The sequence below is a fragment of the Pteropus alecto genome, unplaced genomic scaffold (assembly GCF_000325575.1).
Source record: "Pteropus alecto unplaced genomic scaffold, ASM32557v1 scaffold177, whole genome shotgun sequence".
NCBI lineage: Eukaryota > Metazoa > Chordata > Mammalia > Chiroptera > Pteropodidae > Pteropus > Pteropus alecto.
Window position 1 is genome coordinate 3940134 of NW_006442207.1, and position 11463 is coordinate 3951596.

Consider the following 11463-nt stretch of genomic DNA (forward strand, 5'->3'; position numbering starts at 1 on the left):
TTGGGAGTGAACATTGAATGTATATAGATTTTTAAAGTATTCCTTCTTCTACAGCTATTATCACCACCTTGTCTAGTGAACTTCAACAAAAACCCAAGGCAGGTACTGTCAACCTTAGCAGCACTTCGTGTAAGGTGTCGCTCGCCTTATACCAGTAGTTGTCCTATAGGTGTTCATAAGACCTCTGCAGTCTGGTTGCCAGTTGCCTGTAGTTTGTCTCCCTTCTTAGAGCATGGCTTTGGACAAATGCAAATTAGAGGTAGTGGTTGCATCCTGCTCCTGCTGAGTTGGGGGGAAGGCCATGGGAGCAGAGCGCTTTCCAGCACTCACCTGGGAAGGGACCAGGTGTGCATGGTGGCCCATAATTGAGAGTAAATAGAAAATGTCATTTCTCTGCTTATTCTCCAGGCAGAACTCTGGTAAGTTTTTTGTTTGTTTTTTTTTTAATGGTCAATATTTGAAGAATGATGAGAGCTGGAGTGGAAACATAAAAAGGTCTTTTCAATGTCATTTTCATTCTGTGACTGTGCCTCCTGAACAGTAGGATAGACGGACAAAGTCAAGGCATAGGGGAAAGTGGGTGAAATGTGGTTAGAGGGTTTTTGCTTTTAAGATTTCATACAGAAAATGAAAAGACATGCATTTTTAAGCATCTACTCTAAGTGATCAAATGCGATTTTTCCTTTTTCCCATTGAAATGAACTACTCGTCTTCTGGCGAGACCTCTCTTTGTTGATTTTTTTTTTTTTTTTTTTTTGGTAAAAAAAAACCTTTATTGAAATCAAAAGAGAGTACGTGAAGGTGTGCTGAGGAAAGAAACGTAGGTCGTAGGGACCCCTTCTTCAGGAGAGATCGAGCGAGGACAGCCCTAGATACAACTAGAAGTTTCTTACTGAAGGCTTCTTTTCTCCTGTTGCCAAAATAATGATTAAATCATTTGCCAAATCTTATAGGCAAAATACTTTGAGAGATCACAGCCAGCCTATAGTCCTTTCTATATCTATGTGCCTCCTCCCCCCGTCCCCTGCTCCCCACTTTTTTTAACCAAAGAACTGAATTTTTCTCACTGTTCTTTCACGTTGGTTTTTTCTTTAAGGACGAAGGAAAAGGTGCTTAAAGGAAAAGAAGCAAATTGCATTTGCTTTTCACAGCTTAGTCACAGGTCCTTGTTTCCTGTCTCTACAGAACAGAAGTGGGCATGGCTTTAAGAATAAATATTTAAAATTTATCTTTATTTATAATATAGGCAAGAGAATAATTTTGTTCATCATAGCTGTAGCTCTCACGGAGAAGTCCAGAACCAAAGGCTGTCGACCCATCGTGTCACTGAATTCAGTTCATAATTACTGGGTCACTGTTGTTAGCCTGGATATTCAAATGAGTCGAAATAGTAATTTAGATTAAATAATTGTGCATAAAGATCATCTGTGGGAATATGGATCATCAGTAAAATGTTATCACAGCCCAAAGGGGTGACACTAGAATTAATGTAAAGAAGAAACTGTCAGTGTGATTCGAAAGAGGGAAAGCGAGTCAGTAAGTTGTTGCTTTTGAGGTTAAGATGAGTTTCACTTAGAATGGATCTGAGCTACTCTGTTGGAAGACAGCACTCTGGGTCTTTTGAGGAGACCTTGAGCCTTGAGACCCTCAGCAAGTTATATATTAATTAGGGGGAAAAATATAGCTAGAAGAATAAAAAGGGGTTCTTTTAATAATAATCATATTCATTTAACAGTCAACATGTTTAGAATTTACATGTTTAGAATTGAAATATAAAATTCCAAATATTTGAGATTAAACAGTTTGGTTTTAAAAGTATTTTTGTTATCTTTATAAGGGAGGGTCCTCTCTAATCTCTGCTGGGTCAGCAAATACACTTCAAGAGCCATTAGGGAATGTGACAAAAAGCAGGCGATCCATGTGCGCTGTTTAAGCTTTGAGCACAGGTCAAGAGGCAGCAAACCAGGAATCGTCCTGGCAGATGAGACAGGCCTGTCCGAGGTCTTCACCGCACAGCATGGAAGGGCATTAATTACCAGAGCAGAGACCTAAGCAGGAAGTCAGTGTCTCGGGAGGATACCGAATCACTTCATAATGGAGTTCTCAGGAAGGGGAAGGACATTTGTCAACTCCAGGTGGGGCTGCTGCCCCATCTACTGTGATAAATTACTTAACACATCCGAGTTTGATAGGAAGGCATCCAAGTGTGTAGCAAAGTCCAGTCTCTGTAGCTCATGTTTGAAAGGACCGTCACAAGAGGCAAAAGGAGGCAGTGCTGTCCTTGAGTATTTGAGATGACCTGCCTGATGCCAGATGTCTGGAAAATGCCGGGTACTTGGCCCATGTCAAGCAGGTGTGCTCGTAGCTTTATCTGTATTGTCCCATTTATCCCTATGAAGCAGTGGTTGTTAGTACCCTCTCCTCCACTCTGTAAATGGAGAAGTTGAAGCCCAAGGAAGCCAAAAGAAAAAAAGAGAGAGAGGAGAAAATGTAAAAGTCGCGTACTGGCATACAACCAGTAGAGCCAGGATTTGAATAAATTATTTGACTCCCAAGCCAGCCTTTTAACCCCACTCTATTATACAGAGTTGTGTTTTATCCCATTATTTCATGTTAGACAGGAAAACTGAGAAGGACTCCTGTAAGAAAATAGGCAAGCAAGAATGGAACCCAACCCATAAACAAGATACAATGGAGAAGTTGAAGCCCAAGGAAGCCAAAAGAAAAAAAAGAGAGAGAGGAGAAAATGTAAAAGTCGCGTACTGGCATACAACCAGTAGAGCCAGGATTTGAATAAATTATTTGACTCCCGAGCCAGCCTTTTAACCCCACTCTATTATACAGAGTTGTGTTTTATCCCATTATTTCATGTTAGACAGGAAAACTGAGAAGGACTCCTGTAAGAAAATAGGCAAGCAAGAATGGAACCCAACCCATAAACAAGATACCTGTGGAAGTCAGTTTTACAGTAAGGTTCAGAAGTCAGAGGGAAGCAGAAGCAAACAGTGGTGACTGCAGTGAAAGAAAGAGCAGCTTCTGAGTCTCCAAGAGACGTCTTGAGCATTTCTCCAGGAACGCTAAGAAGTCTGAAGACGCACATGGCGGAGTGATACCTCTAACAAGAGCCAGAGCACCGGCGGGTTTGGTGAACACTGACTTGACTTTGAAAACTGTCTAATTCTAAAAACCTAAAATCTTTATTTTGGAATCAGAGAACCCAGGGCAGGGGTAGGCAAATTAGAGGTGATCCAAATCTGAAAACTTTTAAAAGACTCAAATGAGACTTGACAAAAATTCACATTGTTAGATAACTCTTAAAACCTTTAGCCCCGCATTCTCCTGTAAATGAACCGGATAAACGTTCTGAGAAAGCCTGCATAACCCCCAGGATATTCTGATCCAATGAAGGAGGAAGGTGGAGGAAGACTGAGCTGAAAGAGGCTAGTGCAGCCAAGAGACCTTTCCTCTCCGTGGAATTTTTCTTCCCTGGAAGAGAGCATGAAAGGCCCCTTCCTGACATGCACTCGCATCGTTCTCCAGCTGTGAGCACGCACAATACACGAGAGAACAAAACACTTCGGAGCCAACCCCGCCCCCCCCCCCACCCCCTGGTGCATCGTGAGAAGAAAGGCCGAAAGCATCCCCCACCCTCGTTTGGCAAAATCAGGATGATTCATGTGGGAGAGACCCTAAAACTCAGTGTGCACTTGGTTGTTCACACAGTGTCCTAGCTGCTCGTTAATGAAAATAGGCCATTGTCATAGCAACAGCAGTAACTGAAGATGTCCGCCTGTCCCGCACCGTCTCCTACCCCACCCCAACACAGCTCGTTCTTATAAATGCGGGGTGTTCTTATAAAGCCAGTGGCAATAAACATATTTTCAGTTTGCAGGCACCATTTTCTGCTAGTCGAGCTCAATATTTTTCTTTTCACCTTCTTTGTCCCATAGCTATGTTGTTGGGAAGTGTATGGTCACACTTACCTTACGACATGGAGGAAATTTTAGTGCAGGGATTAAGAGCTTGGGCTCTATCTCTAGGGTTCAGATCATGACACCTGTCTCCCTGTGTGGCTTACAGCATGCATGCTTTTTCCTCATCTATAAAATAGAGCTGATAGCAGCACCTACCTCGTGGGGTTATTGAGAGGATTAAACGAGATCATGCCTGAGAACTCGGCACAGGGCCTGTCACATAGTAAGTGGGCAATAAACATTAGCTGCTATAAACATTCTTCTGTTGTTACTTAAGAGGTTTCATTTTGATATTGGGTTTGGCAAATATTAGCTCCTGGCCACTTGAAGATGAGGATTAACCTATAGTTAATTATTATCCCACAGAGGTGGGTATTGGCTCAACTTTATTAAGATGTGGCATTTTTTTTTTTAAAGAAGGCCTGAACTTTGGTTGTGTCACTTCTATTTTGATTAAGTATTAGATCAAGGAATTGGACTTTTTGATAGTGTTATTATGTGAATCCTTTCAATGTACTCAGAATTGGGGATTTTCTCATACTGAGATATGCCCATGATTGGAAAATTGGAACTTCAGAAGGAAAGTACTTGTGTGTGGCAGGTCTTGACCAGAAGCCATGAGCCTGGCACAGCTCTGCTCGTGCAGTGTGGGTTCCCCAACCTCCTTCACCCTGGTATCTCGAAGACACCAGGGACACCAGCTGAGATGATTGGTCACAGTCCTCCAGTGAATTCTTCCTGTTAGAGCAAGTGTAATCACTGCCTGCCTCTAACTGGCCCAGTGGGTTGGCTTTCTTTGTTTCAGATGTGAATTACTTAGAGAGGCAGCATCCTTGATTTTAGAGGCTCTTTTGGCTCAGCTACTTGCATATTCAAGGTGCTAAGTATCAGCAGAAACAGTACCAACGAGGAAAAGGTTCTATTCCTAACATAGAATAATCAAATATCCCCTCCAAGGAATAGCTGCATGCTGGGGAGCAAAAGACCAGGCCTCTGGTTTTCTTGGCAGAACTTTCCAGAATGTGCCAAGCAGAGATAGGGGGCAGTGAATCCTAGTTTATGCATTTCCCCCTCTCCTGTCACCACTGCTCATTGTTGGGGTTCTCGAAGCTTATATTATGAAGTCCAGTTTCTTGTAACTTCCCCAGTGGCTGACCTCTAACCTCACCTCACCTCACCTCAGTGACTGTGTGTGTGGTTAGGCTCAAGTCATGTACTTAATATGAGTCAAGTATCCACAAACTTAGTATTCGTTTAAAATTCACAAATTCTAGCTCATTCTCTCCATAAGTATTTATGTCTTCTTTGTACCTGTGTAAATCATTGGGCACATACACTGAAAAAATAAACCGTATAAGGGCAGAGATCATAACTAAAGTTAGGGAGGTAAGACATGATGGAAGGAAACAATAAATATGGACATACATTTTGTTCATGAAGGAAAAAATAAGAATGACACTACGAAAGAAAATAACAAGGTGAACCAACTCTGGATTGGAAGGTCAGGGAGGGCTTCTTGGAGGAGGTGGTATTTAAGCCAAGACTGAAGGAGGAAAAAAAATCAACCAAGTAAAATGGATCAGAGTATTTCAGAGGGAGCATCAAGGATTAGAGCCCTGAAAACGGGGACATGTTCCGTGTTCTACGAGTGATGGTGGCTTGTGGGTGACAGTGTGAGGGAAGGCAAGGACAAAATCCTGAGGCCCTGGGAGTCGTGACTTTATTCTAAGTGGACACTGAAGCCAAAGCAGGAAGGAGACAATCTAAATTATATCCTTAAAAGATCTCTCTGGCCACTGGGTACCATGTAGATTCAAAGAGGACAAGAATGAAGGCAGGAAACCCACAGAGGAGGGGACATCGCAGTAGTCCAAACGAGCAGAGGTGGTGACTGGGGGATTATGACAATGGAGATAGAGAGGAACGTGCTTGAAGGTAGAGCCAGAAGCTCTTGTAGGGAACAAGGAAGAGGAGATAGATAGAAAGAAAAGCCACAAATGCATTTTCAAGGCTGACTGTACAACTAGTTCTCATTTACCTTTCTCTCTAGGTTCTATTTTCCCTTATTCGGAAAAGTCCCTCGTCTTTGTTCTTTTCACCAGCTCAGTTTTTAGTAAAGCTTAGGGACTTAGGCCAGTCTCGATTCAGAAGCCATGGCCTGAAATCTTACAAGTCACTGTTTATTTTACAGCCTACCAGGACTTCATCCGAAAGCATTTATTCTAGAACAGGCTCCAGCATCCCTGGCTCCCCAGGCCACACTATCTATGTAAGTATCTACTTCCCAAAGAGACATTTCTGGGACAGGTAAGGTAGCAGATGATAATCGCGGAGTAGGTAATCCAAAACCAGAATAATCCCAAATGATTTCTATTTCTGTTATGGGATTCAGTTTTCATTGTTGTACATTAGCCTTCTCTCTATCATGTTTTCCTTCAGGTAATTAAATTTATAGGTGACTGTAACCATCAGTGGAGTGATCAAGTAAATGACCCATAAAATATAGTAATATGATGCAGGACTTTAAAAAATCATTGCATCTAACTTGCATATAGATATTTGGGGATTAATTATATGCTTTATTATGCTGATAGTAAATGTTCTTAAATTCTATCACAAAGGTATTTAAATATTTAGTTTATTAAACATGCAGTTTTTGTTTTCAGCCATCTGGGCGGATATTTTGACCATCTGTTCGAGCTTTTCCTTCTCTGTAATACATTTAGGAAATTATCCTGAAGGTGTACAGGTTTCTCTACTTGATGAATTCCACGTAGACTTTTTCCTAAGCTTATGATGACTTATTTTTTTAAATGTGATTAACATATGGTATAAATGGACAACTGTCTAAAGAGTTTGCCTCTGCCAAGCAAAGTGTTTTAGTTTAATAGTAGCTCCCCAAAGAAATGACACTGCTGAATAACTTTTCTTTCTGTTTAACTTTGCCAGGCAAAAGTGGACAATGAAATCCTGGAGTACAAGGATTTAGCAGCCATTCCCAAGGTCAAGGCAATTTATGATATTGAACGTCCAGATCTTATTACCTATGAGCCTTTCTACACTTCAGGCTATGACGACAAACAAGAGAGACAGAGCCTGGGAGAGGTAATAAACTCCTGGAAGCTGTGAGTTGTACAGCTTACTTCTCTTGGTTACCTGCGTAAGAACGACCGGTTAAAGTCCAAATAAGTCAGAGGGCCCTTTTGATTGCACCCTATTTGCACCCTTCCAGACCAGGCACTTTGAGGTATTTAAAAACCTATTCCACTGTCCCTTTCCTCGGGAGGTTACAGAGAGATGGGGAGCAGAACAGCCACGCAGAAAACAAGTGAAAGATGAATAAGCGTTCTAGCAGGTTGCATGCCGAGAGGTGTTTACATAAGAAACATCCAAACCTGTAGAGAATTTTTATGAGAGTTTTTATTTGAGCCATAACTGATGACATCTGCCAGGGAGCAAGATCTCCAACGCTCCGGAGAATAAGTTTTACAGCTGCTTTTATGCATTTGAAATTTAGGAAGGAATGAATATAAGGAAGATTACCAGAGGGTGGGAGAAAGCAAGGTGGGGTTTGGATGACAGGCTCACGCTTTAGAAGGAGGGGTCTGAAAGGAGGCATTTCAAAGGTGTGTGAACCTAGATGCACAGAAACAATGGGCGGGGCTTCAGACAAAGATAAGCCTTTTACTAAAGACGTTATGTGTCCGGGCATCACTACCCTCCGTGACCTGTCCAGTTAGGGATTTGTGATTTATTACAGCGCCCCTTTTTTTTACCTACAGGAGAAAGCCACAGTTGTTAGGAGAGATTCATTCTGTGAGCTGGGCAGAGAGAATAGGGAAGGAGGGGTTTGTATGTGTGTGGGCAGGGGTGGTCTTGGTCTTGGGGCAAGCTGAACTATATTGAGATCATGAGGAGAGAAAGTACACTCCCTAAATTTTGACATCGGCAGTTTCTAGCATAGTAAGATAGATAGAGTGTGTAAAATTAGAAAAAAACAGAGAATGGCATCACAGTATAGTGAGCTAGGGTTGTGGAATCAAGTTACCAGAGCTCAGCCTGGGGACTGCACATGCTGGCTGTGTGACTTTGGCCATGTGACATCCATTCTGATCCTAGTTCCTTCATCTGTAAAACAGATAGGATAATGACAGAATCTTCCTCATGGTGTGTTAGTGAGGATTAAATAAACTGTCAATTAAAGGTTAATGTCTACATAATATCTAGATAATTTATTATCTAATTTATTATCTGTTAATCTATATTAACTAATCTATAAAAGCAATTAGCAGAGAGCCAGACTCGTAAATATTGAGCAAATGACAGCTACTACTGTCATTGGTACCTGTCTTCTTGGGGCTTATTCATGCTCCCCAGGCAGACCCATTCTGCTGCCTCTCAGCCCCTGGGGTGTCCCCACCCTTGTCCTCTTTCAAGGTTGAAAGCCCCTGTTGTCACTTCCTACCCCAGTCTCGTGGGCTCTGTTTTCCCTGGCCTATTCAACACACTCTAAAAAGTTTTACCTTTTTATTTTTTAAACTGGAGTCATCCATAAACTGATTAGAGTCCGTCACGTAGATGTTACTCAAGTAAGGGTCCAAAATCAGCGTTCAGCCAAGGTTAAAACATGCTGGAAACTATCCGTAACGTCCACACGGGGCTTTGAGGTCGCGTATGAAGAAGAGGCATGAAAATGTGGTGATTTTGTTTCGTTTGTTCTCAATTATATATAATGTTTATTGTTTTATGATTATATTTATGTTTATCTGTAATTATAATATATGTTATTCTTTTCACTTATTTTCCAACCTGGATTTTACTCCGGAGCAGAGCTCCGAATTGAAAGGGTCCACGGGTCAGGAAGTGGTATCTGTTTTCATGTAGTGCCACCTAGTGGTCAGCTGCATCCGTGGCAGCTCTCAAGTGCAGGTGGGCAGGCCTGGGTGGTTCCGTTGCCATTGTGCCCTGGAGAGCGCACAGGGGATAAAGGACAAAGGGAGATTCCTGAGCAAAGCGCACAGGGGCTGGACCTGGACCAAGTGGGCGAGAATTTCCTGGCATCCAAGTCATACAAGCAAGGAGGAAGTGAATTGTTTCATGGTGTTAGGAAGTGAATTGTTTCATGGGTTTGGGGGTATGTGTATGTTGCTGTGTGTTTCCCAGTACTTCCATTTTGGGCAGTAAAACATAAGCACTCAGGCTAAAAACATAAGAATTCAGGCTTTGAAGTGAACATTTCTGGATTTGGAACCAGGATCCAATATTTCCTCACATATGACTTTGGGAAAATTACAAATTCCAGTCTCCTTATGGATAAACTCAAGATAATAATAATACCTTAGAGGTTTTCTGTAAGGATTAAGTGAAATATTTAGATTAGAACAGTTCCTGGCACATAACAAGTAGTCAGCAAAAATACTGACTGCTTTCATAATCAGCATCCTTACTGTCACAACCTGGAATGATGACCTGTGGGTTGCTCCGAGCAGACTCTCCATGGAGGATGCTCCCGGATCAGAAATCGGACATGTTAGCAAACCCTTCCCAGTACTTGGATCTTGCAGCTAACTTTACAAGCTATGTGATTATTTATTCCTTTAGCTATTAACACTTCTTTCATAGAATCTACATATCGCCTTTTTAGAAATACCAGAGGAGTAGACTTGAAGTTCTGTGTAGCCATCTGGGCCTTCAGAAAGCGTAGATAGGTGGATCCAGAAGCCTGCTCTCACAGGGGCAGCCCTGGCCCCTGCCTTCAAGGGACCCCAGAGACAGGCTGAAGCCGCAGACCAGACCAGGAAGTCCAGAGTGCAAGCGAGCCTGGCAGCATCTTGTAAATTTGGAAGGGGCAGATCCTGAAACTGAGAAATCCATCCCTGGCCATACTCTTTGGGATGCTCCATTTGCATTTCTTTTCTGTTTGAAAGCTGTTTGCATTTTAATTGTGCACATTTCATTCCTTATTTAGGAAAAAGGTATCGGGCACCTAATGTGTGCCGGAACCTGTTCTAGTCACTGGGAATACTTAGTTGTAAATGAACGGAGTCCTCGCACTCATGGAGCTTGCAGTGTAAAATGAGAGACAGACAAGAAGCAAACAAACAGATATAATTTTATAGGGTGATAGTGCTATGAGGAAAAATGAAGCAGAGTAAGGAGAAAGTGTGCCTGGGCTGGAGTGCTGCTGCTTTAAGTAGGAGGGTCATAGAAGGCTCAGTGTGGTAGTGCCTTTGAGTAGAGACCTCACCGAAGACGGGTGTGAGCCCTGCAGGTGCCTGAGTGAAAAGCCCTGCTGGCAGAAGAGATAAAGGCCCTGAGGTGAGAGGGCGTGGCCTGTTGATGGCCCCATGGAAGCCTGTGTGCATGAAAGGATGAAGCCTGAAGGTATATGGTGGTGAGGTTGGTAAGGCCACCAAGGTGGGATGCCACAGACCTGGTCATCACAGGCCTATGTAGTCATTAAAGTCATCAAACTGTTTTATGTGATTGTTGTGGTTATAATTTAGTCAATAACCATGTTTATAAAATTCTATCTTTCAGTAGATATTGTACATAATTCATAGTAGTAAACCGAGCATAGTTTGAGCCTATAGGGGAAATAGTTCCAATTCGTCTAGCTTAATTACTTAAAGCATCACAAAGTATTTAGCAAAACCCATGGTTCTTAGGCAAAGATGGGCACCATAGTCCCCCCAGGAACTTCATCATTGATACCTGTCCAAGCCCCACTCTCAAAGTACTAAATTAAAAGACAGGGTGGGCAAGGGGTGATGGCATGTGTAGTGCGAATAATGTTTCCAAGTGATGCTGATAAGCGAATGATAAGTTAATAAACATTGTGACTTTAAATTCTCTTTTATTCTTCCAGTCTCCAAGGACTTTGTCTCCTACCCCATCAGCAGAAGTAAGTGCCATTTTTCCAAGTTATCATGGGTGGAATTGGGGAGTTACTGGGACCTTTCCTAGACTGGAATTTGAGGAAGAGGACATTAAAAAATAAATAAACACAGAAGAAATAGGAAAAACTGTGGAAGATTATGATGAATGTAGCATTCATTACATGTAAGATATGACTGTAAGATAGAGCAGTAAATTTCTTGTTAAATGGAGACTAAGGGGTAAAAACAACCTTATACTGATCTGAGCCCGTGCCTCTAAATGGTAGGAAAGGGTTTGCAGAGAGTTAAGCCATTTGGCCCAACATGGGGCTCACTCCCTTCATCCATAATCCATTAATCTGAATCCTAACATTCTGAATTATCTGAAATGGCCAACAGCAGCCATAGTGTATTCTATAAACAGAGTCATCTTCATGGGAGGCCACTCCTTTTAGTCTAAAATCAATTGTCTTGTACCCTCCTCAGAGTAAACAGACTTTGCAGTGGCTTTTATCCAGCCCACCAGGCTGGCTATTCCTGTGTGTCTGGATCACATAGAGCCATCGGTGATTATCCCATAGTGAGCACTGGGTCCCATATCAACCCCAAAA

General features: G+C 42.2%; 1 protein-coding gene across 8 annotated transcripts in view; it reads left to right on the forward strand.

Moving 5' to 3' along the window:
• The window catches only part of ABLIM1 (actin binding LIM protein 1), a 256869-nt gene that overhangs the window by 215547 nt on the left and 29859 nt on the right, over nt 1-11463 (forward strand). For all 8 annotated transcript variants that reach the window (XM_015596345.2, XM_006920840.3, XM_015596347.2 and 5 more), the window contains 3 exons: nt 6166-6243; nt 6924-7079; nt 10843-10878. In XM_015596345.2, the coding sequence (XP_015451831.1) occupies nt 6166-6243; nt 6924-7079; nt 10843-10878 (270 nt within the window). The remainder of the gene's footprint in view (nt 1-6165; nt 6244-6923; nt 7080-10842; nt 10879-11463) is intronic.